The sequence below is a fragment of the Nothobranchius furzeri genome, chromosome 6 (genome assembly GCF_043380555.1).
Source record: "Nothobranchius furzeri strain GRZ-AD chromosome 6, NfurGRZ-RIMD1, whole genome shotgun sequence".
NCBI lineage: Eukaryota > Metazoa > Chordata > Actinopteri > Cyprinodontiformes > Nothobranchiidae > Nothobranchius > Nothobranchius furzeri.
This window is the reverse complement of record NC_091746.1, coordinates 2,540,798-2,565,081: the sequence shown is the minus strand read 5'-3', so window position 1 is coordinate 2,565,081 and position 24,284 is coordinate 2,540,798. Positions and strand designations below refer to the sequence as shown.

The 24,284-nt window shown below is 58.9% G+C and overlaps 1 protein-coding gene across 1 annotated transcript; it reads left to right on the top strand.

Moving 5' to 3' along the window:
- The first annotated feature begins 345 nt into the window (after window positions 1–345).
- LOC139070427 (piggyBac transposable element-derived protein 4-like) lies at window positions 346–2,992 on the top strand. The gene has a single exon (XM_070552647.1). The coding sequence runs from the start codon at window positions 998–1,000 to the stop codon at window positions 1,730–1,732; it is 735 nt and encodes a 244-aa protein (XP_070408748.1). The 5' UTR covers window positions 346–997; the 3' UTR covers window positions 1,733–2,992.
- The last annotated feature ends 21,292 nt before the right edge of the window (window positions 2,993–24,284 follow it).

Sequence of the window (24,284 nt, the reverse complement as noted above, 5' to 3'; positions counted from 1 at the left end):
CTCTCCTGGAGGCCCTCTGTCAGACCCATTGTTGACATGTGGCAAGACGCTCCTCGGGGCGCGTCTTGCTTGGGCCTCTCTCCTGGAGGCCCTCAATGAGACCCAGTGTTGACACGTGGCAAGACGCTCCTCGGGGCGCGTCTTGCTTGGGCCTCTCTCCTGGAGGCGCTCAGTCAGACCCATTGTTGACATGTGGCAAGACACTCCTTGGGGAGCGTCTTGCTTGGGCCTCTCTCCTGGAGGCCCTCTGTCAGCCCCAGTGTTGACATGTGTCAAGACGCTCCTCGGGGTGCGTCTTGCTTGGGCCTCTCTCCTGGAGGCGCTCAGTCAGACCGAGTGCTGACATGTGGCAAGACGCACCTCGCGGCGCGTCTTGCTTGGGCTTCTCTCCTGGAGGCCCTCAGTCAGACCCATTGTGTCAAGACGCTCCTTGTTTTCACACAAATGGACCCAGAATGATGTGAAATTGTGCTTCGTGCAACATAATTCTGGGTGCCATTTACAAACCATAAGTGCTAATGACTCCATTCCTTTTTGGGGTAATGGGGGCTGTTAATTGGAGTACTCTAAATTAAACCTGACCTCTCTGACTGACTTGCATGCTTATATTGGAATCCTGGTATTAGCTGGAGTATACAGGTCAAAGGGAGAAGCAACTGCAAGTCTATGGAATGAAGAGAAGGGAAGGCCGATCTTTCGTGCAACAATGTCTCTTGAGACATTTCACAAGATATCTCGTGTGATCCGATTTGACAACCGTGAAACCAGAGCCAGTCGCTGTGAAAGAGACAAACTTGCTGCAATCAGAGATGTATGGGATAAATGGGTGGAGATTCTACCTTTGTTGTACAACCCTGGTCCCCATGTGACTGTAGATGAGCGCCTTGTTCCATTCAGGGGCCGCTGTCCTTTCCGACAGTATATGCCCAACAAGCCGGCCAAGTAAGGCATCAAAATATGGGCAGCTTGTGATGCTAAATCTAGCTATGCATGGAATATGCAGGTGTACACTGGAAAGCTACCTGGAGAGGCATCTGAGAAGAATCAGGGGATGCGTGTGGTGCTGCAGATGAGTGAAGGGCTGCAAGGGCATAACATCACCTGTGACAACTTCTTTACATCCTACTGGCTTGGAGATGAACTTCAGAAAAGAAAGCTCACTATGTTGGGAACAATCAGGAAAAATAAACCAGAACTTCCCAGTGAAATTCTGAAGATGCAGGGAAGACCTCCACATTCCTCAAAATTTGTTTTCACCGAGAAAGCAACAGTTGTTTCATACTGCCCAAAGAAAAACAAAAATGTTCTTGTCATGAGCACAATGCACACAGATGCATCTCTGAGCACAAGAGAAGACAAAAAACCACAAATGATCCTGGACTACAACTCCACCAAAGGAGGAGTAGACAATCTTGACAAAGTCACAGCAACATACAGCTGCCAGCGCAAAATAGCTCGTTGGCCCTTGGTGATTTTCTACAACATTGTGGATGTGTCAGCTTACAGTGCCTTTGTCCTGTGGACTGAAATCAACCAACATTGGAATGTCGGCAAACTGTACCGACGTCGGCTTTTCCTAGAAGAACTGGGCAAAAGTCTTGTCACCCCCGAGATCCAGAGGCGAGCCAGACCAGCTCGATCCCCAGCAGCAGCAGCTATCATTGAAAACGTCAGGTCTGCATCATCTGACCAATGTACAATGAATCCAGTGGATACAGGTGCAAAGAAATGAAAAAGATGCCAGGTCTGTCCCTCACAATAAGACATTAAAACAAGCACCGTTTGTGAGAAGTGCAAGAAGTGCATTTGCAGAAAGCACACAGTTACACTCTGTCCATCATGTGGACAACACTGAAAATGTTGAACATTGAAAATCTGAGAAAAATAAAAGTGTTTGTAAAGAAGGAAAACTTTTACTAACTAGTTCTTACAAATAGTTCTGGATATTCAAACTTTATTGTGTGTCTGTGTTTTAAATGTTTTTTCTAATGGAAAATAAAGTTCCTGTTTTATTGCAGTTTTTTTTACAGTTCTAAGTGAATTTAGACAGGGCGGGTCAAAATGACCCGCAACATAACCAATGTGATTTTTTTTCAACATAATACAAGGGTTAAAAACCATAAGTGCTAATGACTCCATTCCTTTTTGTGGTTGTAGGGGCTGTTGATTGGAGTACTCTGAAACAAACCTGATCAATCTAGGACATTCAGAAGCCAAGTTATGAGCCCACAAATGTGTAACTGGACTACTTATTTAAATTGACACCAGATCCGGTGACCTTTGGGACATGGTTTGACCCCCTTAGGAAAGTGCTATCATCATGAAACGTTCAGATCACTTACAACTCAATAGATTCTACCTTCCTGTAATGTTTCCGCCTGATTGGACCTTGTTTTCACACAAATGAACCCAGAATGATGTGAAATTGTGCTTTGTGCAACATAATTCTGGGTGCCATTTAAAAACCATAAGTGCTAATGACTCCATTCCTTTTTGGGGTAATGGGGGCTCTTAATTGGAGTACTCTAAAACAAACCTGACCTCTTTAGGATATTCAGAAGCCAAGTTGTAAGCCCACAAAGGTGTAACTGGACTACTTCTTTAAAGTGACACCAGGCCCAGTGACCTTTGGGACTAGGTTTGACCCCCTATAGGAATGTGCGATCATCATGAAACGTTCAGATCACTTACAACTCAATAGATTCTACCTTCTTGTAATGTTTCATCCTGATTGGACCTTGTTCTCACACAAATGGACCCAGAATGATGTGAAATTGTGCTTCGTGCAACATAATTCTGGGTGCCATTTACAAACCATAAGTGCTAATGACTCCATTCCTATTTGTGGTTGTAGGGGCTGTTGATTGGAGTACACTAAAACAAATCTGATCTCTCTAGGACATTCAGAAGCCAAGTTATAAGCCCACAAATGTGTAACTGGACTACTTCTTTAAAGTGACACCAGATCCGGTGACCTTTGGGACATGGTTTGACCCCCTTAGGAAAGTGCTATCATCATGAAATGTTCAGATCACTTACAACTCAATAGATTCTACCTTCCTGTAACGTTTCAGCCTGATTGGACCTTGTTTTCACACAAATGGACCCAGAATGATGTGAAATTGTGCTTCGTGCAACATAATTCTGGGTGCCATTTAAAAACCATAAGTGCTAATGACTCCATTCCTTTTTGAGGTAATAGGGGCTGTTGATTGGAGTAATCTAAAACAAACTTGACCTCTCTAGGATATTCAGAAGCCAAGTTATAAGCCCACAAATGTGTAACTGGACTACTTCTTTAAAGTGACACCAGATCCGATGACCTTTGGGACATGGTTTGACACTCTATAGAAATATGCGATCATCATGAAACGTTCAGATCACTTACAACTCAATAGATTCTACCTTCTTGTAACGTTTCAGCCTGATTGGACCTTGTTTTCACACAAAAGAACCCAGAATGATGTGAAATTGTGCTTCGTGCAACATAAAACTGGGTGCCATTTAAAAACCATAAGTGCTAATGACTCCATTCCTTTTTGTGGTTGTAGGGGCTGTTGATTGGAGTACACTAAAATAAACCTGATCTCTCTAGGGCATTCAGAAGCCAAGTTATAAGCCCACAAATGTGTAACTGGACTACCTCTTTAAAGTGACACCAGATCCGGTGACCTTTGGGACATGGTTTGACCCCCTTAGGAATGTGCGATCATCATGAAAAGTTCAGATCACTTACACCTCAATAGATTCTACCTTCTTGTAACGTTTCAGCCTGATTGGACCTTGTTTTCACACAAATGGACCCAGAATGATGTGAAATTGTGCTTCGTGCAACATAATTCTGGGTGCCATTTAAAAACCATAAGTGCTAATGACTCCATTCCTTTTTGAGGTAATAGGGGCTGTTAATTGGAGTACTCTAAAACAAACTTGACCTCTCTAGGATATTCAGAAGCCAAGTTATAAGCCCACAAATGTGTAACTGGACTACTTCTTTAAAGTGACACCAGGCCCGGTGACCTTTGGGGTAATGGGGGGCTTTGGGGTAATGGGGGGCTCTTAATTGGAGTACTCTAAAACAAACTTGACCTCTTTAGGATATTCAGAAGCCAAGTTATAAGCTCCAGGAGAGAGGCCCAAGCAATACGCGCCCCGAGGAGCGTGTTGCCACATGTCACCACTGGGTCTGACTGATCGCCTCCAGGAGAGAGGCCCAAGCAAGACGCGCCCCGAGGAGCGTCTTGCCACATGTCAACACTTGGTCTGACTGAGCGCCTCCAGGAGAGAGGCCCAAGGAAGACGCGCCCCGAGGAGCGTCTTGCCACGTGTCAACACTGGGTCTGACTGAGCGTCTCCAGGAGAGAGGCCCGAGCAAGACGCGCCCTGAGGAGCGTCTTGCCACATGTCACAACTGGGTCTGACTGAGGGCCTCCAGGAGAGAATCCCAAGCAAGACGCGCCCCGAGGAGCCTCTTGCCACATGTCAGCACTCAGTCTGACTGAACGCCTCCAGGAGAGAAGCCCCAGCAAGACGCGCCCCGAGGAGCGTCTTGCCACATGTCAGCACTCGGTCTGACAGAACGCCTCCAGGAGAGAAGCCCCAGCAAGACACGCCCCGAGGAGCGTCTTGCCACATGTCAGCACTCAGTCTGACTGAGCGCCTCCAGGAGAGAGGCCCAAGCAAAACGCGCCCCGAGGAGCGTCTTGCCACATATCAACAATGGGTCTGACTGAGGGCCTTCATGAGAGAAGCCCAAGCAAGACACGCCCCGAGGAGCGTCTTGCCACATGTCAACAATGGGTCTGACTGAGGGCCTCCAGGAGAGAAGCCCAAGCAAGACGCGCCCCGAGGAGCGTCTTGCCACATGTCAGCACTCGGTCTGACTGAGCGCCTCCAGGAGAGAGGCCCAAGCAAGACGCACCCCGAGGAGCGTCTTGACACATGTCAACACTGGGGCTGACAGAGGGCCTCCAGGAGAGAGGCCCAAGCAAGACGCTCCCCAAGGAGTGTCTTGCCACATGTCAACAATGGGTCTGACTGAGCGCCTCCAGGAGAGAGGCCCAAGCAAGACGCGCCCCGAGGAGCGTCTTGCCACGTGTCAACACTGGGTCTGATTGAGGGCCTCCAGGAGAAAGGCCCAAGCAAGACGCGCCCCGAGGAGCGTCTTGCCACATGTCAACAATGGGTCTGACAGAGGGCCTCCAGGAGAGAGGCCCAAACAATACGCGCCCCGAGGAGCGTGTTGCCACATGTCACCACTGGGTCTGACTGAGCGCCTCCAGGAGAGGGGCCCAAGCAAGTCGCGCCCCGAGGAGCGTCTTGCCACGTGTCACCACTGGGTCTGATAGAGCGCCTCCAGGAGAGAGGCCCCAGCAAGACGCGCCGCGAGGAGCATCTTGCCTTATGTCAGCACTCGGTCTGACTGAGCGCCTCCAGGAGAGAGGCCCATGCAAGACGCACCCCGAGGAGCGTCTTGCCACATGTCAACAATGGGTCTGACAGAGGGCCTCCAGGAGAGAGGACCAAGCAAGACGCGCCCCGAGGAGCATCTTGCCACATGTCACCTCTGGGTCTGACTGAGCGCCTCCAGGAGAGAGGCCCAAGCAAGACGCGCCCCGAGGAGCGTCTTGTCACATGTCAATACTGGGTCTGACTTAGCGCCTCCAGGAGAGAAGCCCCAGCAAGACGCGCCCCGAGGAGCGTCTTGCCACATGTCAGCACTCGGTCTGACTGAGCGCCTCCAGGAGAGAGGCCCAAGCAAGATGCGCCCCGAGGAGCATCTATCCACATGTAAACAATGGGTCTGACTGAGGGCCTCCAGGAGAGAAGCCCAAGCAAGACGCGCCACGAGGAGCGTCTTGCCACATGTCAGCACTCGGTCTGACTGAGCGCCTCCAGGAGAGAGGCCCAAGCAAGACGCGCCCCGAGGAGCGTCTTGCCACATGTCAACACTGGGTCTGATTGAGGGCCTCCAGGAGAGAGGCCCAAGCAAGACGCGCCCCGAGGAGCGTCTTGCCACATGTCAACAATGGGTCTGACAGAGGGCCTCCAGGAGAGAGGCCCAAGCAATACGCGCCCCGAGGAGCGTGTTGCCACATGTCACCACTGGGTCTGACTGAGCACCTCCAGGAGAGAGGCCCAAGCAAGACGCGCCCCGAGGAGCGTCTTGCCACATGTCAACAATGGGTCTGACTGAGGGCCTCCAGGAGAGAAGCCCAAGCAACACGCGCCCCGAGGAGCGTCTTGCCACATGTCAGCACCCGGTCCGACTGAGCGCCTCCAGCAGAGAGGCCCAAGCAAGATGCGCCCCGAGGAGCATCTTGCCACATGTCAACAATGGGTCTGACAGAGGGCCTCCAGGAGAGAGGCCCAAGCAATACGCGCCCCGAGGAGCGTGTTGCCACATGTCACCACTGGGTCTGACTGAGCACCTCTAGGAGAGAGGCCCAAGCAAGACGTGCCCCGAGGAGCGTCATCCCACATGTCACTACTCGGACTGACTGAGCGCCTCCAGGAGAGAAACCCAAGCAATACGCGCCCCGAGGAGCGTCTTGCCACATGTCAACACTTGGTTTGACTGAGCGCCTCCAGGAGAGAGGCCCAAGGAAGACACGCCCCGAGGAGCGTCTTGCCACGTGTCAACACTGGGTCTGACTGAGCGTCTCCAGGAGAGAGGCCCAAGCAAGATGCGCCCTGAGGAGCGTCTTGCCACGTGTCACCACTGGGTCTGACTGAGGGCCTCCAGGAGAGAAGCCCAAGCAAGATGCGCCCCGAGGAGCGTCTTGCCACATGTCAACAATGGGTCTGACTGAGGGCCTCCTGGAGAGAAGCCCAAGCAAGACGCGCCCCGAGGAGCGTCTTGCAACATGTCAGCACTCGGTCTGACTGAGCGCCTCCAGGAGAGAGGCCCAAGCAAGACGCACCCCGAGGAGCGTCTTGACACATGTCAACACTGGGGCTGACAGAGGGCCTCCAGGAGAGAGGCCCAAGCAAGACGCTCCCCAAGGTGTGTCTTGCCACATGTCAAGTATGGGTCTGACTGAGCGCCTCCAGGAGAGAGGCCCAAGCAAGACGCGCCCCGAGGAGCGTCTTGCCACGTGTCAACACTGGGTCTGATTGAGGGCCTCCAGGAGAGAGGCCCAAGCAAGACGCGCCCCGAGGAGCGTCTTGCCACATGTCAACAATGGGTCTGACAGAGGGCCTCCAGGAGAGAGGCCCAAGTAATGCGCGCCCCGAGGAGCGTCTTGCCACATGTCAACAATGGGTCTGACAGAGGGCCTCCAGGAGAGAGGCCCAAGCAAGACGCGCCCCGAGGAGCATCTTGCCACATGTCACCTCTGGGTCTGACTGAGCGCCTCCAGGAGAGAGGCCCAAGCAAGACGCGCCCCGAGGAGCGTCTTGTCACATGTCAACACTGGGTCTGACTTAGCGCCTCCAGGAGAGAAGCCCCAGCAAGACGCGCCCCGAGGAGCGTCTTGCCACATGTCAACAATGGGTCTGACTGAGCGCCTCCAGGAGAGAAGCCCAAGCAAGACGCGCCCCGGGGAGCGTCTTGTCACATGTCAACACTGGGTCTGACTGAGCGCCTCCAGGAGAGAAGCCCCAGCAAGACGCGCCCCGAGGAGCGTCTTGCCACAGGTCAACAATGGGTCTGACTGAGGGCCTCCAGGAGAGAAGCCCAAGCAACACGCGCCCCGAGGAGCGTCTTGCCACATGTCAGCACCTGGTCTGACTGAGCGCCTCCAGGAGAGAGGCCCAAGCAAGATGCGCCCCGAGGAGCGTCTTGCCACATGTCAACAATGGGTCCAACTGAGGGCCTCCAGGAGAGAAGCCCAAGCAAGACGCGCCCCGAGGAGCGTCATCCCACATGTCACTACTCGGTCTGACTGAGCGCCTCCAGGAGAGAGGCCCAAGCAAGACGCGCCCCGAGGAGCGTCTTGCCATATGGAAACACTGGGTCTGACAGAGGGCCTCCAGGAGAGAGGCCCAAGCAATACGCGCCCCGAGGAGCGTGTTGCCACATGTCACCACTGGGTCTGACTGAGCGCCTCCAGGAGAGAGGCCCAAGCAAGACGCGCCCCGAGGAGCGTCTTGCCACATGTCAACAATGGGTCTGACAGAGGGCCTCCAGGAGAGAGGCCCAAGCAATGCGCGCCCCGAGGAGCGTGTTGCCACATGTCACCACTGGGTCTGACTGAGCGCCTCCTGGAGAGAGGCCCAAGCAAGTCGCGCCCCGAGGAGCGTCTTGCCACGTGTCACCACTGGGTCTGATTGAGCGCCTCCAGGAGAGAGGCCCCAGCAAGACGCGCCCCGAGGAGCATCTTGCCTTATGTCAGCACTCGGTCTGACTGAGCGCCTCCAGGAGAGAGGCCCAAGCAAGACGCGCCCCGAGGAGCGTCTTGCCACATGTCAACAATGGGTCTGACAGAGGGCCTCCAGGAGAGAGGCCCAAGCAAGACGCGCCCCGAGGAGCATCTTGCCACATGTCACCTCTGGGTCTCACTGAGCGCCTCCAGGAGAGAGGCCCAAGCAAGACGCGCCCCGAGGAGCGTCTTGTCACATGTCAACACTGGGTCTGACTTAGCGCCTCCAGGAGAGAAGCCCCAGCAAGACGCGCCCCGAGGAGCGTCTTGCCACATGTCAGCACTCGGTCTGACTGAGCGCCTCCAGGAGAGAGGCCCAAGCAAGATGCGCCCTGAGGAGCGTCTTGCCACATGTCAACAATGGGTCTGACTGAGCGCCTCCAGGAGAGAAGCCCAAGCAAGACGCGCCCCGGGGAGCGTCTTGTCACATGTCAACACTGGGTCTGACTGAGCGCCTCCATGAGAGAAGCCCCAGCAAGACGCGCCCCGAGGAGCGTCTTGCCACATGTGACTACTCGGTCTGACTGTGCGCCTCCAGGAGAGAGGCCCAAGCAAGACGCGCCCCGAGGAGTGTCTTGCCACATGTCAACAATGGGTCTGACTGAGGGCCTCCAGGAGAGAAGCCCAAGCAACACGCGCCCCGAGGAGCGTCTTGCCACATGTCAGCACCCGGTCTGACTGAGCGCCTCCAGGAGAGAGGCCCAAGCAAGATGCGCCCCGAGGAGCGTCTTGCCACATGTCAACAATGGGTCCATCTGAGGGCCTCCAGGAGAGAAGCCCAAGCAAGACGCGCCCCGAGGAGCGTCATCCCACATGTCACTACTCGGTCTGACTGAGCGCCTCCAGGAGAGAGGCCCAAGCAAGACGCGCCCCGAGGAGCGTCTTGCCATATGGAAACACTGGGTCTGACAGAGGGGCTCCAGGAGAGAGGCCCAAGCAATACGCGCCCCGAGGAGCGTGTTGCCACATGTCACCACTGGGTCTGACTGAGCGCCTCCAGGAGAGAGGCCCAAGGAAGACGCGCCCCGAGGAGCGTCTTGCCACGTGTCAACACTGGGTCTGACTGAGCGTCTCCAGGAGAGAGGCCCGAGCAAGACGCGCCCTGAGGAGCGTCTTGCCACGTGTCACCACTGGGTCTGACTGAGGGCCTCCAGGAGAGAAGCCCAAGCAAGACGCGCCCCGAGGAGCCTCTTGCCACATGTCAGCACTCGGTCTGACTGAACGCCTCCAGGAGAGAAGCCCCAGCAAGACGCGCCCCGAGGAGCGTCTTGCCACATGTCAGCACTCGGTCTGACAGAACGCCTCCAGGAGAGAAGCCCCAGCAAGACACGCCCCGAGGAGCGTCTTGCCACATGTCAGCACTCAGTCTGACTGAGCGCCTCCAGGAGAGAGGCCCAAGCAAGACGCGCCCCGAGGAGCGTCTTGCCACATGTCAACAATGAGTCTGACTGAGGGCCTCCAGGAGAGAAGCCCAAGCAAGACGCGTCCCGAGGAGTTTCTTGCCACATGTCAGCACTCGGTCTGACTGAACGCCTCCAGGAGAGAAGCCCCAGCAAGACGCGCCCCGAGGAGCGTCTTGCCACATGTAAGCACTGGGTCTGACTGAGCGCCTCCAGGAGAGAGGCCCCAGCAAGACGCGCCCCGAGGAGAGTCTTGCCTTATGTCAGCACTCGGTCTGACTGAGCGCCTCCAGGAGAGAAGCCCAAGCAAGACGCGCCCCGAGGAGCGTCTTGCCACATGTCAACAATGGGTCTGACTGAGGGCCTCCAGGAGAAAAGCCCAAGCAAGACGCGCCCCGAGGAGCGTCTTGCCACATGTCAACAATGGGTCTGACTGAGGGCCTCCAAGAGAGAAGCCCAAGCAAGACGCGCCCCGAGGAGCGTCTTGCACGATGTCCACAGTGGGTCTGACTGAGCACCTCCAGGAGAGAGGCCCAAGCAAGACGCGCCCCGAGGAGCGTCTTGCCATATGTCAACAATGAGTCTGACTGAGGGCCTCGAGGAGAGAAGCCCAAGCAAGACGCGTCCCGAGGAGCGTATTGCCACATGTCTGCACTCGGTCTGACTGAACGCCTCTAGGAGAGAAGCCCCAGCAAGACGTGCCCCGAGGAGCGTCTTGCCACATATCAACAATGGGTCTGACTGAGGGCCTCCATGAGAGAAGCCCAAGCAAGACGCGCCCCGAGGAGCGTCTTGTCACATGTCACCACTGGGTCTGACTGAGCGCCTCCTGGAGAGAGGCCCCAGCAAGACGTTTCCCGAGGAGCATCTTGCCTTATGTCAGCACTCGGTCTGACTGAGCGCCTCCAGGAGAGAGGCCCAAGCAAGACGCGCCCCGAGGAGCGTCTTGCCACATGTAAGCACTGGGTCTGACTGAGCGCCTCCAGGAGAGAGGACCCAGCAAGACGCGCCCCGAGGAGCGTCTTACCACATGTCAGCACTCGGTCTGACTGAACGCCTCTAGGAGAGAGGCCCGAGCAAGACGCTCCCCGAGGAGTGTCTTGCCACATGTCAGCACTCGGTCTGACTGAGCGCCTCCAGGAGAGAGGCCCCAGCAAGACGCGCCCCGAGGAGCGTCTTACCACATGTCAGCACTCGGTCTGACTGAACGCCTCTAGGAGAGAGGCCCGAGCAAGACGCGCCCCGAGGAGCGTCTTGCCACATGTCAGCACTAGGTCTGACTGAGCGCCTCCAGGCGAGAGGCCCAAGCAAGACGGACCCCGAGAAGCGTCTTGACACATGTCAACACTGGGGCTGACAGAGGGCCTCCAGGAGAGAGGCCCAAGCAAGACGCTCCCCGAAGAGTGTCTTGCCACATGTCACCAGTGGGTCTGACTGAGCGCCTCCAGGAGAGAGGCCCAAGCAAGACGCGCCCCGAGGAGCGTCATGCCACATGTCACTACTTCGTCTGACTGAGCGTCTCCAGGAGAGAGGCCCAAGCAAGACGCGCCCTGAGGAGCGTCTTGCCACGTGTCACCACTGGGTCTGACTGAGGGCCTCCAGGAGAGAAGCCCAAGCAAGACGCGCCCCGAGGAGCCTCTTGCCACATGTCAGCACTCGGTCTGACTGAACGCCTCCAGGAGAGAAGCCCAAGCAAGACGCGCCCCGAGGAGCGTCTTGCCACATGTCAACACTTGGTCTGACTGAGCGCCTCCAGGAGAGAGGCCCAAGGAAGACGCGCCCCGAGGAGCGTCTTGCCACGTGTCAACACTGGGTCTGACTGAGCGTCTCAGGAGAGAGGCCCAAGCAAGACGCGCCCTGAGGAGCGTCTTGCCACATATCAACAATGGGTCTGACTGAGGGCCTTCATGAGAGAAGCCCAAGCAAGACGCGCCCCGAGGAGCGTCTTGCCACATGTCAACAATGGGTCTGACTGAGGGCCTCCAGGAGAGAAGCCCAAGCAAGACGCGCCCCGAGGAGCGTCTTGCCACATGTCAGCACTCGGTCTGACTGAGCGCCTCCAGGAGAGAGGCCCAAGCAAGACGCACCCCGAGGAGCGTCTTGACACATGTCAACACTGGGGCTGACAGAGGGCCTCCAGGAGAGAGGCCCAAGCAAGACGCTCCCCAAGGAGTGTCTTGCCACATGTCATCAATGGGTCTGACTGAGCGCCTCCAGGAGAGAGGCCCAAGCAAGACGCGCCCCGAGAAGCATCTTGCCACGTGTCAACACTGGGTCTGATTGAGGGCCTCCAGGAGAGAGGCCCAAGCAAGACGCGCCCCGAGGAGCGTCTTGCCACATGTCAACAATGGGTCTGACAGAGGGCCTCCAGTAGAGAGGCCCAAACAATACGCGCCCCGAGGAGCGTGTTGCCACATGTCACCACTGGGTCTGACTGAGCGCCTCCAGGAGAGAGGCCCAAGCAAGTCGCGCCCCGAGGAGCGTCTTGCCACGTGTCACCACTGGGTCTGATTGAGCGCCTCCAGGAGAGAGGCCCCAGCAAGACGCGCCCCGAGGACCATCTTGCCTTATGTCAGCAATCGGTCTGACTGAGCGCCTCCAGGAGAGAGGCCCAAGCAAGACGCGCCCCGAGGAGCGTCTTGCCACATGTCAACAATGGGTCTGACAGAGGCCCTCCAGGAGAGAGGCCCAAGCAAGACGCGCCCCGAGGAGCATCTTGCCACATGTCACCTCTGGGTCTGACTGAGCGCCTCCAGGAGAGAGGCCCAAGCAAGACGCGCCCCGAGGAGCGTCTTGTCACATGTCAACACTAGGTCTGACTTAGCGCCTCCAGGAGAGAAACCCCAGCAAGACGCGCCCCGAGGAGCGTCTTGCAACATGTCAGCACTCGGTCTGACTGAGCGCCTCCAGGAGAGAGGCCCAAGCAAGATGCGCCCCGAGGAGCGTCTTGCCACATGTCAACAATGGGTCTGACTGAGCGCCTCCAGGAGAGAAGCCCAAGCAAGACGCGCCCCGAGGAGCGTCTTGTCACATGTCAACACTGGGTCTGACTGAGCGCCTCCAGGAGAGAAGCCCCAGCAAGACGCGCCCCGAGGAGCGTCTTGCCACATGTGACTACTCGGTCTGAATGTGCGCCTCCAGGAGAGAGGCCCAAGCAAGACGCGCCCCGAGGAGTGTCTTGCCACATGTCAACAATGGGTCTGACTGAGGGCCTCCAGGAGAGAAGCCCAAGCAACACGCGCCCCGAGGAGCGTCTTGCAACATGTCAGCACCTGGTCCGACTGAGCGCCTCCAGGAGAGAGGCCCAAGCAAGATGCGCCCCGAGGAGCGTCTTGCCAGATGTCAACAATGGGTCCGACTGAGGGCCTCCAGGAGAGAAGCCCAAGCAAGACGCGCCCCGAGGAGCGTCATCCCACATGTCACTAATCGGTCTGACTGAGCGCCTCCAGGAGAGAGGCCCAAGCAAGACGCGCCCCGAGGAGAGTCTTGTCATATGTAAACACTGGGTCTGACAGAGGGCCTCCAGGAGAGAGGCCCAAGCAATACGCGCCCCGAGGAGTGTGTTGCCACATGTCACCACTGGGTCTGACTGAGCGCCTCCAGGAGAGAGGCCCAAGCAAGACGCGCCCCGAGGAGCGTCTTGCCACATGTCAACACTTGGTCTGACTGAGCGCCTCCAGGAGAGAGGCCCAAGGAAGACGCGCCCCGAGGAGCGTCTTGCCACGTGTCAACACTGGGTCTGACTGAGCGTCTCCAGGAGAGAGGCCCGAGCAAGATGCGCCCTGAGGAGCGTCTTGCCACGTGTCACCACTGGGTCTGACTGAGGGCCTCCAGGAGAGAATCCCAAGCAAGACGCGCCCCGAGGAGCCTCTTGCCACATGTCAGCACTCAGTCTGACTGAACGCCTCCAGGAGAGAAGCCCCAGCAAGACACGCCCTGAGGAGCGTCTTGCCACATGTCAGCACTCAGTCTGACTGAGCGCCTCCAGGAGAGAGGCCCAAGCAAGACGCGCCCCGAGGAGCGTCTTGCCACGTGTCACCACTGGGTCTGATTGAGCGCCTCCAGGAGAGAGGCCCCAGCAAGACGCGCCCCGAGGAGCATCTTGCCTTATGTCAGCACTCGGTCTGACTGAGCGCCTCCAGGAGAGAGGCCCAAGCAAGACGCGCCCCGAGGAGCGTCTTGCCACATGTCAACAATGGGTCTGACAGAGGGCCTCCAGGAGAGAGGCCCAAGCAAGACGCGCCCCGAGGAGCATCTTGCCACATGTCACCTCTGGGTCTGACTGAGCGCCTCCAGGAGAGAGGCCCAAGCAAGACGCGCCCCGAGGAGCGTCTTGTCACATGTCAACACTGGGTCTGACTTAGCGCCTCCAGGAGAGAAGCCCCAGCAAGACGCGCCCCGAGGAGCGTCTTGCCACATGTCAGCACTCGGTCTGACTGAGCGCCTCCAGGAGAGAGGCCCAAGCAAGATGCGCCCCGATGAGCGTCTTGCCACACGTAAACAATGGGTCTGACTGAGGGCCTCCAGGAGAGAAGCCCAAGCAAGACGCGCCCCGAGGAGCGTCTTGCCACATGTCAGCACTCGGTCTGACTGAGCGCCTCCAGGAGAGAGGCCCAAGCAAGACGCGCCCCGAGGAGCGTCTTGCCACGTGTCAACACTGGGTCTGATTGAGGGCCTCCAGGAGAGAGGCCCAAGCAAGACGCGCCCCGAGGAGCGTCTTGCCACATGTCAACAATGGGTCTGACAGAGGGCCTCCAGGAGAGAGGCCCAAGCAATACGCACCCCGAGGAGCGTCTTGCCACATGTCAACACTTGGTCTGACTGAGAGCCTCCAGGAGAGAGGCCCAAGCAAGACGCGCCCCGAGGAGCGTCTTGCCACGTGTCAACACTGTGTCTGACTGAGCGCCTCCAGGAGAGAGGCCCAAGCAAGACGCGCCCCGAGGAGCATCTTGCCTTATGTCAGCACTCGGTCTGACTGAGCGCCTCCAGGAGAGAGGCCCAAGCAAGACGTGCCCCGAGGAGCGTCTTGCCACATGTCAACAATGAGTCTGACTGAGGGCCTCCAGGAGAGAAGCCCAAGCAAGACGCGCCCCGAGGAGCGTCTTGCCACATGTTAGCACTCGGTCTGACTGAGCGCCTCCAGGAGAGAGGCCCAAGCAAGACGCACCCCGAGAAGCGTCTTGCCACATGTCAACAATGAGTCTGACTGAGGGCCTCCAGGAGAGAAGCCCAAGCAAGACGCGTCCCGAGGAGTGTCTTGCCACATGTCAGCACTCGGTCTGACTGAACGCCTCCAGGAGAGAAGCCCCAGCAAGACGCGCTCCGAGGAGCGTCTTGCCACATGTAAGCACTGGGTCTGACTGAGCGCCTCCAGGAGAGAGGCCCCAGCAAGACGCGCCCCGAGGAGCGTCTTGCCTTATGTCAGCACTCGGTCTGACTGAGCGCCTCCAGGAGAGAGGCCCAAGCAAGACGTGCCCCGAGGAGCGTCTTGCCACATGTCAACAATGGGTCTGACTCAGGGCCTCCAGGAGAGAAGCCCAAGCAAGACGCGCCCCGAGGAGCGTCTTGCCACATGTCAACAATGGGTCTGACTGAGGGCCTCCAGGAGAGATGCCCAAGCAAGACGCGCCCCGAGGAGCGTCTTGCCACATGTCAACAATGGGTCTGACTGAGGGCCTCCAAGAGAGAAGGCCAAGCAAGATGCGCCCCGAGGAGCGTCTTGCGCCATGTCAACACTGGGTCTGACTGAGCACCTCCAGGAGAGAGGCCCAAGCAAGACGCGCCCCGAGGAGCGTCTTGTCACATGTCACCACTGGGTCTGACTGAGCGCCTCCAGGAGAGAGGCCCAAGCAAAACGCGCCCCGAGGAGCGTCTTGCCACATGTCAAAAATGAGTCTGACTGAGGGCCTCGAGGAGAGAAGCCCAAGCAAGACGCGCCCCGAGGAGCGTCTTGCCACATAACAACAATGGGTCTGACTGAGGGCCTCCATGAGAGAAGCCCAAGCAAGACGCGCCCCGAGGAGCGTCTTGTCACATGTCACCACTGGGTCTGACTGAGCGCCTCCTGGAGAGAGGCCCAAGCAAGACGCGCCCCGAGGAGCGTCTTGCCACATGTAAGCACTGGGTCTGACTGAGCGCCTCCAGGAGAGAGGCCCCAGCAAGACACGCCCCGAGGAGCATCTTGCCTTATGTAAGCACTCGGTCTGACTGAGCGCCTCCAGGAGAGAGGCCCAAGCAAGACGCGCCCCGAGGAGCGTCTTGCCACATGTAAGCACTGGGTCTGACTGAGCGCCTCCAGGAGAGAGGCCCCAGCAAGACGCGCCCCGAGGAGCGTCTTGCCACATGTCAGCACTCGGTCTGACTGAACGCCTCTAGGAGAGAGGCCCAAGCAAGACGCGCCCCGAGGAGCGTCTTGCCACATGTCAGCACTCGGTCTTACTGAGCGCCTCCAGGAGAGAGGCCCAAGCAAGACGGAGCCCGAGGAGCGTCTTGACACATGTCACCACTGGGTCTGACTGAGCGCCTCCAGGAGAGAGGCCCAAGCAAGACGCGCCCCGAGGAGCGTCATGCCACATGTCAGCACTCGGTCTGACTGAGCGCCTCCAGGAGAGAGGCCCAAGCAAGACGGAGCCCGAGGAGCGTCTTGACACATGTCACCACTGGGTCAGACTGAGTGCCTCCAGGAGAGAGGCCCAAGCAAGACGCGCCCCGAGGAGCGTCTTGTCACATGTCAACACTGGGTCTGACTTAGCGCCTCCAGGAGAGAAGCCCCAGCAAGACGCGCCCCGAGGAGCGTCTTGCCACATGTCAGCACTCGGTCTGACTGAGCGCCTCCAGGAGAGAGGCCCAAGCAAGATGCGCCCCGAGGAGCGTCTTGCCACATGTCAACAATGGGTCTGACTGAGCGCCTCCAGGAGAGAGGCCCAAGCAAGACGCGCCCCGAGGAGCGTCTTGCCATATGGAAACACTGGGTCTGACAGAGGGCCTCCAGGAGAGAGGCCCAAGCAATACGCGCCCCGAGGAGCGTGTTGCCACATGTCACCACTGGGTCTGACTGAGCGCCTCCAGGAGAGAGGCCCAAGCAAAACGCGCCCCGAGGAGCGTCTTGCCACATGTCAACAATGAGTCTGACTGAGGGCCTCGAGGAGAGAAGCCCAAGCAAGACGCGCCCCGAGGAGCGTCTTGCCACATAACAACAATGGGTCTGACTGAGGGCCTCCATGAGAGAAGCCCAAGCAAGATGCGCCCCGAGGAGCGTCTTGTCACATGTCACCACTGGGTCTGACTGAGCGCCTCCTGGAGAGAGGCCCAAGCAAGACGCGCCCCGAGGAGCGTCTTGCCACATGTAAGCACTGGGTCTGACTGAGCGCCTCCAGGAGAGAGGCCCCAGCAAGACGCGCCCCGAGGAGCGTCTTGCCACATGTCAGCACTCGGTCTGACTGAACGCCTCTAGGAGAGAGGCCCAAGCAAGACGCGCCCCGAGGAGCGTCTTGCCACATGTCAGCACTCGGTCTTACTGAGCGCCTCCAGGAGAGAGGCCCAAGCAAGACGGACCCCGAGGAGCGTCTTGACACATGTCAACACTGGGGCTGACAGAGGGCCTCCAGGAGAGAGGCCCAAGCAAGACGCTCCCCGAAGAGTGTCTTGCCACATGTCACCACTGGGTCTGACTGAGCGCCTCCAGGAGAGAGGCCCAAGCAAGACGCGCCCCGAGGAGCGTCATGCCACATGTCAGCACTCGGTCTGACTGAGCGCCTCCAGGAGAGAGGCCCAAGCAAGACGGACCCCGAGGAGCGTCTTGACACATGTCACCACTGGGTCAGACTGAGTGCCTCCAGGAGAGAGGCCCAAGCAAGACGCGCCCCGAGGAGCGTCTTGTCACATGTCAACACTGGGTCTGACTTAGCGCCTCCAGGAGAGAAGCCCCAGCAAGACGCGCCCCGAGGAGCGTCTTGCCACATGTCAGCACTCGGTCTGACTGAGCGCCTCCAGGAGAGAGGCCCAAGCAAGATGCGCCCCGAGGAGCGTCTTGCCACATGTCAACAATGGGTCTGACTGAGCGCCTCCAGGAGAGAAGCCCAAGCAAGACGCGCCCCGGGGAGCGTCTTGTCACACGTCAACACTGGGTCTGACTGAGCGCCTCCAGGAGAGAAGCCCCAGCAAGACACGCCCCGAGGAGCGTCTTGCCACATGTGACTACTCGGTCTGACTGTGCGCCTCCAGGAGAGAGGCCCAAGCAAGACGCTCCCCGAGGAGTGTCTTGCCACATGTCAACAATGGGTCTGACTGAGGGCCTCCAGGAGAGAAGCCCAAGCAACACGCGCCCCGAGGAGCGTCTTGCCACATGTCAGCACCCGGTCTGACTGAGCGCCTCCAGGAGAGAGGCCCAAGCAAGATGCGCCCCGAGGAGCGTCTTGCCACATGTCAACAATGGGTCCATCTGAGGGCCTCCAGGAGAGAAGCCCAAGCAAGACGCGCCCCGAGGAGCGTCATCCCACATGTCACTACTCGGTCTGACTGAGCGCCTCCAGGAGAGAGGCCCAAGCAAGACGCGCCCCGAGGAGCGTCTTGCCATATGGAAACACTGGGTCTGACAGAGGGCCTCCAGGAGAGAGGCCCAAGCAATACGCGCCCCGAGGAGCGTGTTGCCACATGTCACCACTGGGTCTGACTGAGCGCCTCCAGGAGAGAGGCCGAAGGAAGACGCGCCCCGAGGAGCGTCTTGCCACGTGTCAACACTGGGTCTGACTGAGCGTCTCCAGGAGAGAGGCCCGAGCAAGACGCGCCCTGAGGAGCGTCTTGCCACGTGTCACCACTGGGTCTGACTGAGGGCCTCCAGGAGAGAAGCCCAAGCAAGACGCGCCCCGAGGAGCCTCTTGCCACATGTCATCACTCGGTCTGACTGAACGCCTCCAGGAGAGAAGCCCCAGCAAGACGCGCCCCGAGGAGCGTCTTGCCACATGTCAGCACTCGGTCTGACAGAACGCCTCCAGGAGAGAAGCCCCAGCAAGACACGCCCCGAGGAGCGTCTTGCCACATGTCAGCACTCAGTCTGACTGAGCGCCTCCAGGAGAGAGGCCCAAGCAAGACGCGCCCCGAGGAGCGTCTTGCCACATGTCAACAATGGGTCTGACAGAGGGCCTCCAGGAGAGAGGCCCAAGCAATACGCACCCCGAGGAGCGTCTTGCCACATGTCAACACTTGGTCTGACTGAGAGCCTCCAGGAGAGAGGCCCAAGCAAGACGCGCCCCGAGGAGCGTCTTGCCACGTGTCAACACTGTGTCTGACTGAGCGCCTCCAGGAGAGAGGCCCAAGCAAGACGCGCCCCGAGGAGCGTCTTGCCTTATGTCAGCACTCGGTCTGACTGAGCGCCTCCAGGAGAGAGGCCCAAGCAAGACGTGCCCCGAGGAGCGTCTTGCCACATGTCAACAATGAGTCTGACTGAGGGCCTCCAGGAGAGAAGCCCAAGCAAGACGCGCCCCGAGGAGCGTCTTGCCACATGTTAGCACTCGGTCTGACTGAGCGCCTCCAGGAGAGAGGCCCAAGCAAGACGCACCCCGAGAAGCGTCTTGCCACATGTCAACAATGAGTCTGACTGAGGGCCTCCAGGAGAGAAACCCAAGCAAGACGCGTCCCGAGGAGTGTCTTGCCACATGTCAGCACTCGGTCTGACTGAACGCCTCCAGGAGAGAAGCCCCAGCAAGACGCGCTCCGAGGAGCGTCTTGCCACATGTAAGCACTGGGTCTGACTGAGCGCCTCCAGGAGAGAGGCCCCAGCAAGACGCGCCCCGAGGAGCGTCTTGCCTTATGTCAGCACTCGGTCTGACTGAGCGCCTCCAGGAGAGAGGCCCAAGCAAGACGTGCCCCGAGGAGCGTCTTGCCACATGTCAACAATGGGTCTGACTCAGGGCCTCCAGGAGAGAAGCCCAAGCAAGACGCGCCCCGAGGAGCGTCTTGCCACATGTCAACAATGGGTCTGACTGAGGGCCTCCAGGAGAGAAGCCCAAGCAAGACGCGCCCCGAGGAGCGTCTTGCCACATGTCAACAATGGGTCTGACTGAGGGCCTCCAAGAGAGAAGGCCAAGCAAGATGCGCCCCGAGGAGCGTCTTGCGCCATGTCAACACTGGGTCTGACTGAGCACCTCCAGGAGAGAGGCCCAAGCAAGACGCGCCCCGAGGAGCGTCTTGTCACATGTCACCACTGGGTCTGACTGAGCGCCTCCAGGAGAGAGGCCCAAGCAAAACGCGCCCCGAGGAGCGTCTTGCCACATGTCAAAAATGAGTCTGACTGAGGGCCTCGAGGAGAGAAGCCCAAGCAAGACGCGCCCCGAGGAGCGTCTTGCCACATAACAACAATGGGTCTGACTGAGGGCCTCCATGAGAGAAGCCCAAGCAAGACGCGCCCCGAGGAGCGTCTTGTCACATGTCACCACTGGGTCTGACTGAGCGCCTCCTGGAGAGAGGCCCAAGCAAGACGCGCCCCGAGGAGCGTCTTGCCACATGTAAGCACTGGGTCTGACTGAGCGCCTCCAGGAGAGAGGCCCCAGCAAGACACGCCCCGAGGAGCATCTTGCCTTATGTAAGCACTCGGTCTGACTGAGCGCCTCCAGGAGAGAGGCCCAAGCAAGACGCGCCCCGAGGAGCGTCTTGCCACATGTAAGCACTGGGTCTGACTGAGCGCCTCCAGGAGAGAGGCCCCAGCAAGACGCGCCCCGAGGAGCGTCTTGCCACATGTCAGCACTCGGTCTGACTGAACGCCTCTAGGAGAGAGGCCCAAGCAAGACGCGCCCCGAGGAGCGTCTTGCCACATGTCAGCACTCGGTCTTACTGAGCGCCTCCAGGAGAGAGGCCCAAGCAAGACGGAGCCCGAGGAGCGTCTTGACACATGTCACCACTGGGTCTGACTGAGCGCCTCCAGGAGAGAGGCCCAAGCAAGACGCGCCCCGAGGAGCGTCATGCCACATGTCAGCACTCGGTCTGACTGAGCGCCTCCAGGAGAGAGGCCCAAGCAAGACGGAGCCCGAGGAACGTCTTGACACATGTCACCACTGGGTCAGACTGAGTGCCTCCAGGAGAGAGGCCCAAGCAAGACGCGCCCCGAGGAGCGTCTTGTCACATGTCAACACTGGGTCTGACTTAGCGCCTCCAGGAGAGAAACCCCAGCAAGACGCGCCCCGAGGAGCGTCTTGCCACATGTCAGCACTCGGTCTGACTGAGCGCCTCCAGGAGAGAGGCCCAAGCAAGATGCGCCCCGAGGAGCGTCTTGCCACATGTCAACAATGGGTCTGACTGAGCGCCTCCAGGAGAGAGGCCCAAGCAAGACGCGCCCCGAGGAGCGTCTTGCCATATGGAAACACTGGGTCTGACAGAGGGCCTCCAGGAGAGAGGCCCAAGCAATACGCGCCCCGAGGAGCGTGTTGCCACATGTCACCACTGGGTCTGACTGAGCGCCTCCAGGAGAGAGGCCCAAGCAAAACGCGCCCCGAGGAGCGTCTTGCCACATGTCAACAATGAGTCTGACTGAGGGCCTCGAGGAGAGAAGCCCAAGCAAGACGCGCCCCGAGGAGCGTCTTGCCACATAACAACAATGGGTCTGACTGAGGGCCTCCATGAGAGAAGCCCAAGCAAGATGCGCCCCGAGGAGCGTCTTGTCACATGTCACCACTGGGTCTGACTGAGCGCCTCCTGGAGAGAGGCCCAAGCAAGACGCGCCCCGAGGAGCGTCTTGCCACATGTAAGCACTGGGTCTGACTGAGCGCCTCCAGGAGAGAGGCCCCAGCAAGACGCGCCCCGAGGAGCGTCTTGCCACATGTCAGCACTCGGTCTGACTGAACGCCTCTAGGAGAGAGGCCCAAGCAAGACGCGCCCCGAGGAGCGTCTTGCCACATGTCAGCACTCGGTCTTACTGAGCGCCTCCAGGAGAGAGGCCCAAGCAAGACGGACCCCGAGGAGCGTCTTGACACATGTCAACACTGGGGCTGACAGAGGGCCTCCAGGAGAGAGGCCCAAGCAAGACGCTCCCCGAAGAGTGTCTTGCCACATGTCACCACTGGGTCTGACTGAGCGCCTCCAGGAGAGAGGCCCAAGCAAGACGCGCCCCGAGGAGCGTCATGCCACATGTCAGCACTCGGTCTGACTGAGCGCCTCCAGGAGAGAGGCCCAAGCAAGACGGACCCCGAGGAGCGTCTTGACACATGTCACCACTGGGTCAGACTGAGTGCCTCCAGGAGAGAGGCCCAAGCAAGACGCGCCCCGAGGAGCGTCTTGTCACATGTCAACACTGGGTCTGACTTAGCGCCTCCAGGAGAGAAGCCCCAGCAAGACGCGCCCCGAGGAGCGTCTTGCCACATGTCAGCACTCGGTCTGACTGAGCGCCTCCAGGAGAGAGGCCCAAGCAAGATGCGCCCCGAGGAGCGTCTTGCCACATGTCAACAATGGGTCTGACTGAGCGCCTCCAGGAGAGAAGCCCAAGCAAGACGCGCCCCGGGGAGCGTCTTGTCACACGTCAACACTGGGTCTGACTGAGCGCCTCCAGGAGAGGAGCCCCAGCAAGACACGCCCCGAGGAGCGTCTTGCCACATGTGACTACTCGGTCTGACTGTGCGCCTCCAGGAGAGAGGCCCAAGCAAGACGCGCCCCGAGGAGTGTCTTGCCACATGTCAACAATGGGTCTGACTGAGGGCCTCCAGGAGAGAAGCCCAAGCAACACGCGCCCCGAGGAGCGTCTTGCCACATGTCAGCACCCGGTCTGACTGAGCGCCTCCAGGAGAGAGGCCCAAGCAAGATGCGCCCCGAGGAGCGTCTTGCCACATGTCAACAATGGGTCCATCTGAGGGCCTCCAGGAGAGAAGCCCAAGCAAGACGCGCCCCGAGGAGCGTCATCCCACATGTCACTACTCGGTCTGACTGAGCGCCTCCAGGAGAGAGGCCCAAGCAAGACGCGCCCCGAGGAGCGTCTTGCCATATGGAAACACTGGGTCTGACAGAGGGCCTCCAGGAGAGAGGCCCAAGCAATACGCGCCCCGAGGAGCGTGTTGCCACATGTCACCACTGGGTCTGACTGAGCGCCTCCAGGAGAGAGGCCCAAGGAAGACGCGCCCCGAGGAGCGTCTTGCCACGTGTCAACACTGGGTCTGACTGAGCGTCTCCAGGAGAGAGGCCCGAGCAAGACGCGCCCTGAGGAGCGTCTTGCCACGTGTCACCACTGGGTCTGACTGAGGGCCTCCAGGAGAGAAGCCCAAGCAAGACGCGCCCCGAGGAGCCTCTTGCCACATGTCATCACTCGGTCTGACTGAACGCCTCCAGGAGAGAAGCCCCAGCAAGACGCGCCCCGAGGAGCGTCTTGCCACATGTCAGCACTCGGTCTGACAGAACGCCTCCAGGAGAGAAGCCCCAGCAAGACACGCCCCGAGGAGCGTCTTGCCACATGTCAGCACTCAGTCTGACTGAGCGCCTCCAGGAGAGAGGCCCAAGCAAGACGCGCCCCGAGGAGCGTCTTGCCACATGTCAACAATGAGTCTGACTGAGGGCCTCCAGGAGAGAAGCCCAAGCAAGACGCGTCCCGAGGAGTTTCTTGCCACATGTCAGCACTCGGTCTGACTGAACGCCTCCAGGAGAGAAGCCCCAGCAAGACGCGCCCCGAGGAGCGTCTTGCCACATGTAAGCACTGGGTCTGACTGAGCGCCTCCAGGAGAGAGGCCCCAGCAAGACGCGCCCCGAGGAGAGTCTTGCCTTATGTCAGCACTCGGTCTGACTGAGCGCCTCCAGGAGAGAGGCCCAAGCAAGACGCGCCCTGAGGAGCGTCTTGCCACATGTCAACAATGGGTCTGACTGAGGGCCTCCAGGAGAAAAGCCCAAGCAAGACGCGCCCCGAGGAGCGTCTTGCCACATGTCAACAATGGGTCTGACTGAGGGCCTCCAGGAGAGAAGCCCAAGCAAGATGCGCCCCGAGGAGCGTCTTGCCACATGTCAACAATGGGTCTGACTGAGGGCCTCCAAGAGAGAAGCCCAAGCAAGACGCGCCCCGAGGAGCGTCTTGCACCATGTCAACAGTGGGTCTGACTGAGCGCCTCCAGGAGAGAGGCCCAAGCAAAACGCGCCCCGAGGAGCGTCTTGCCATATGTCAACAATGAGTCTGACTGAGGGCCTCGAGGAGAGAAGCCCAAGCAAGACGCGTCCCGAGGAGCGTCTTGCCACATGTCGGCACTCGGTCTGACTGAACACCTCTAGGAGAGAAGCCCCAGCAAGACGTGCCCCGAGGAGCGTCTTGCCACATATCAACAATGGGTCTGACTGAGGGCCTCCATGAGAGAAGCCCAAGCAAGACGCGCCCCGAGGAGCGTCTTGTCACATGTCACCACTGGGTCTGACTGAGCGCCTCCTGGAGAGAGGCCCCAGCAAGACGTTTCCCGAGGAGCATCTTGCCTTATGTCAGCACTCGGTCTGACTGAGCGCCTCCAGGAGAGAGGCCCAAGCAAGACGCGCCCCGAGGAGCGTCTTGCCACATGTAAGCACTGGGTCT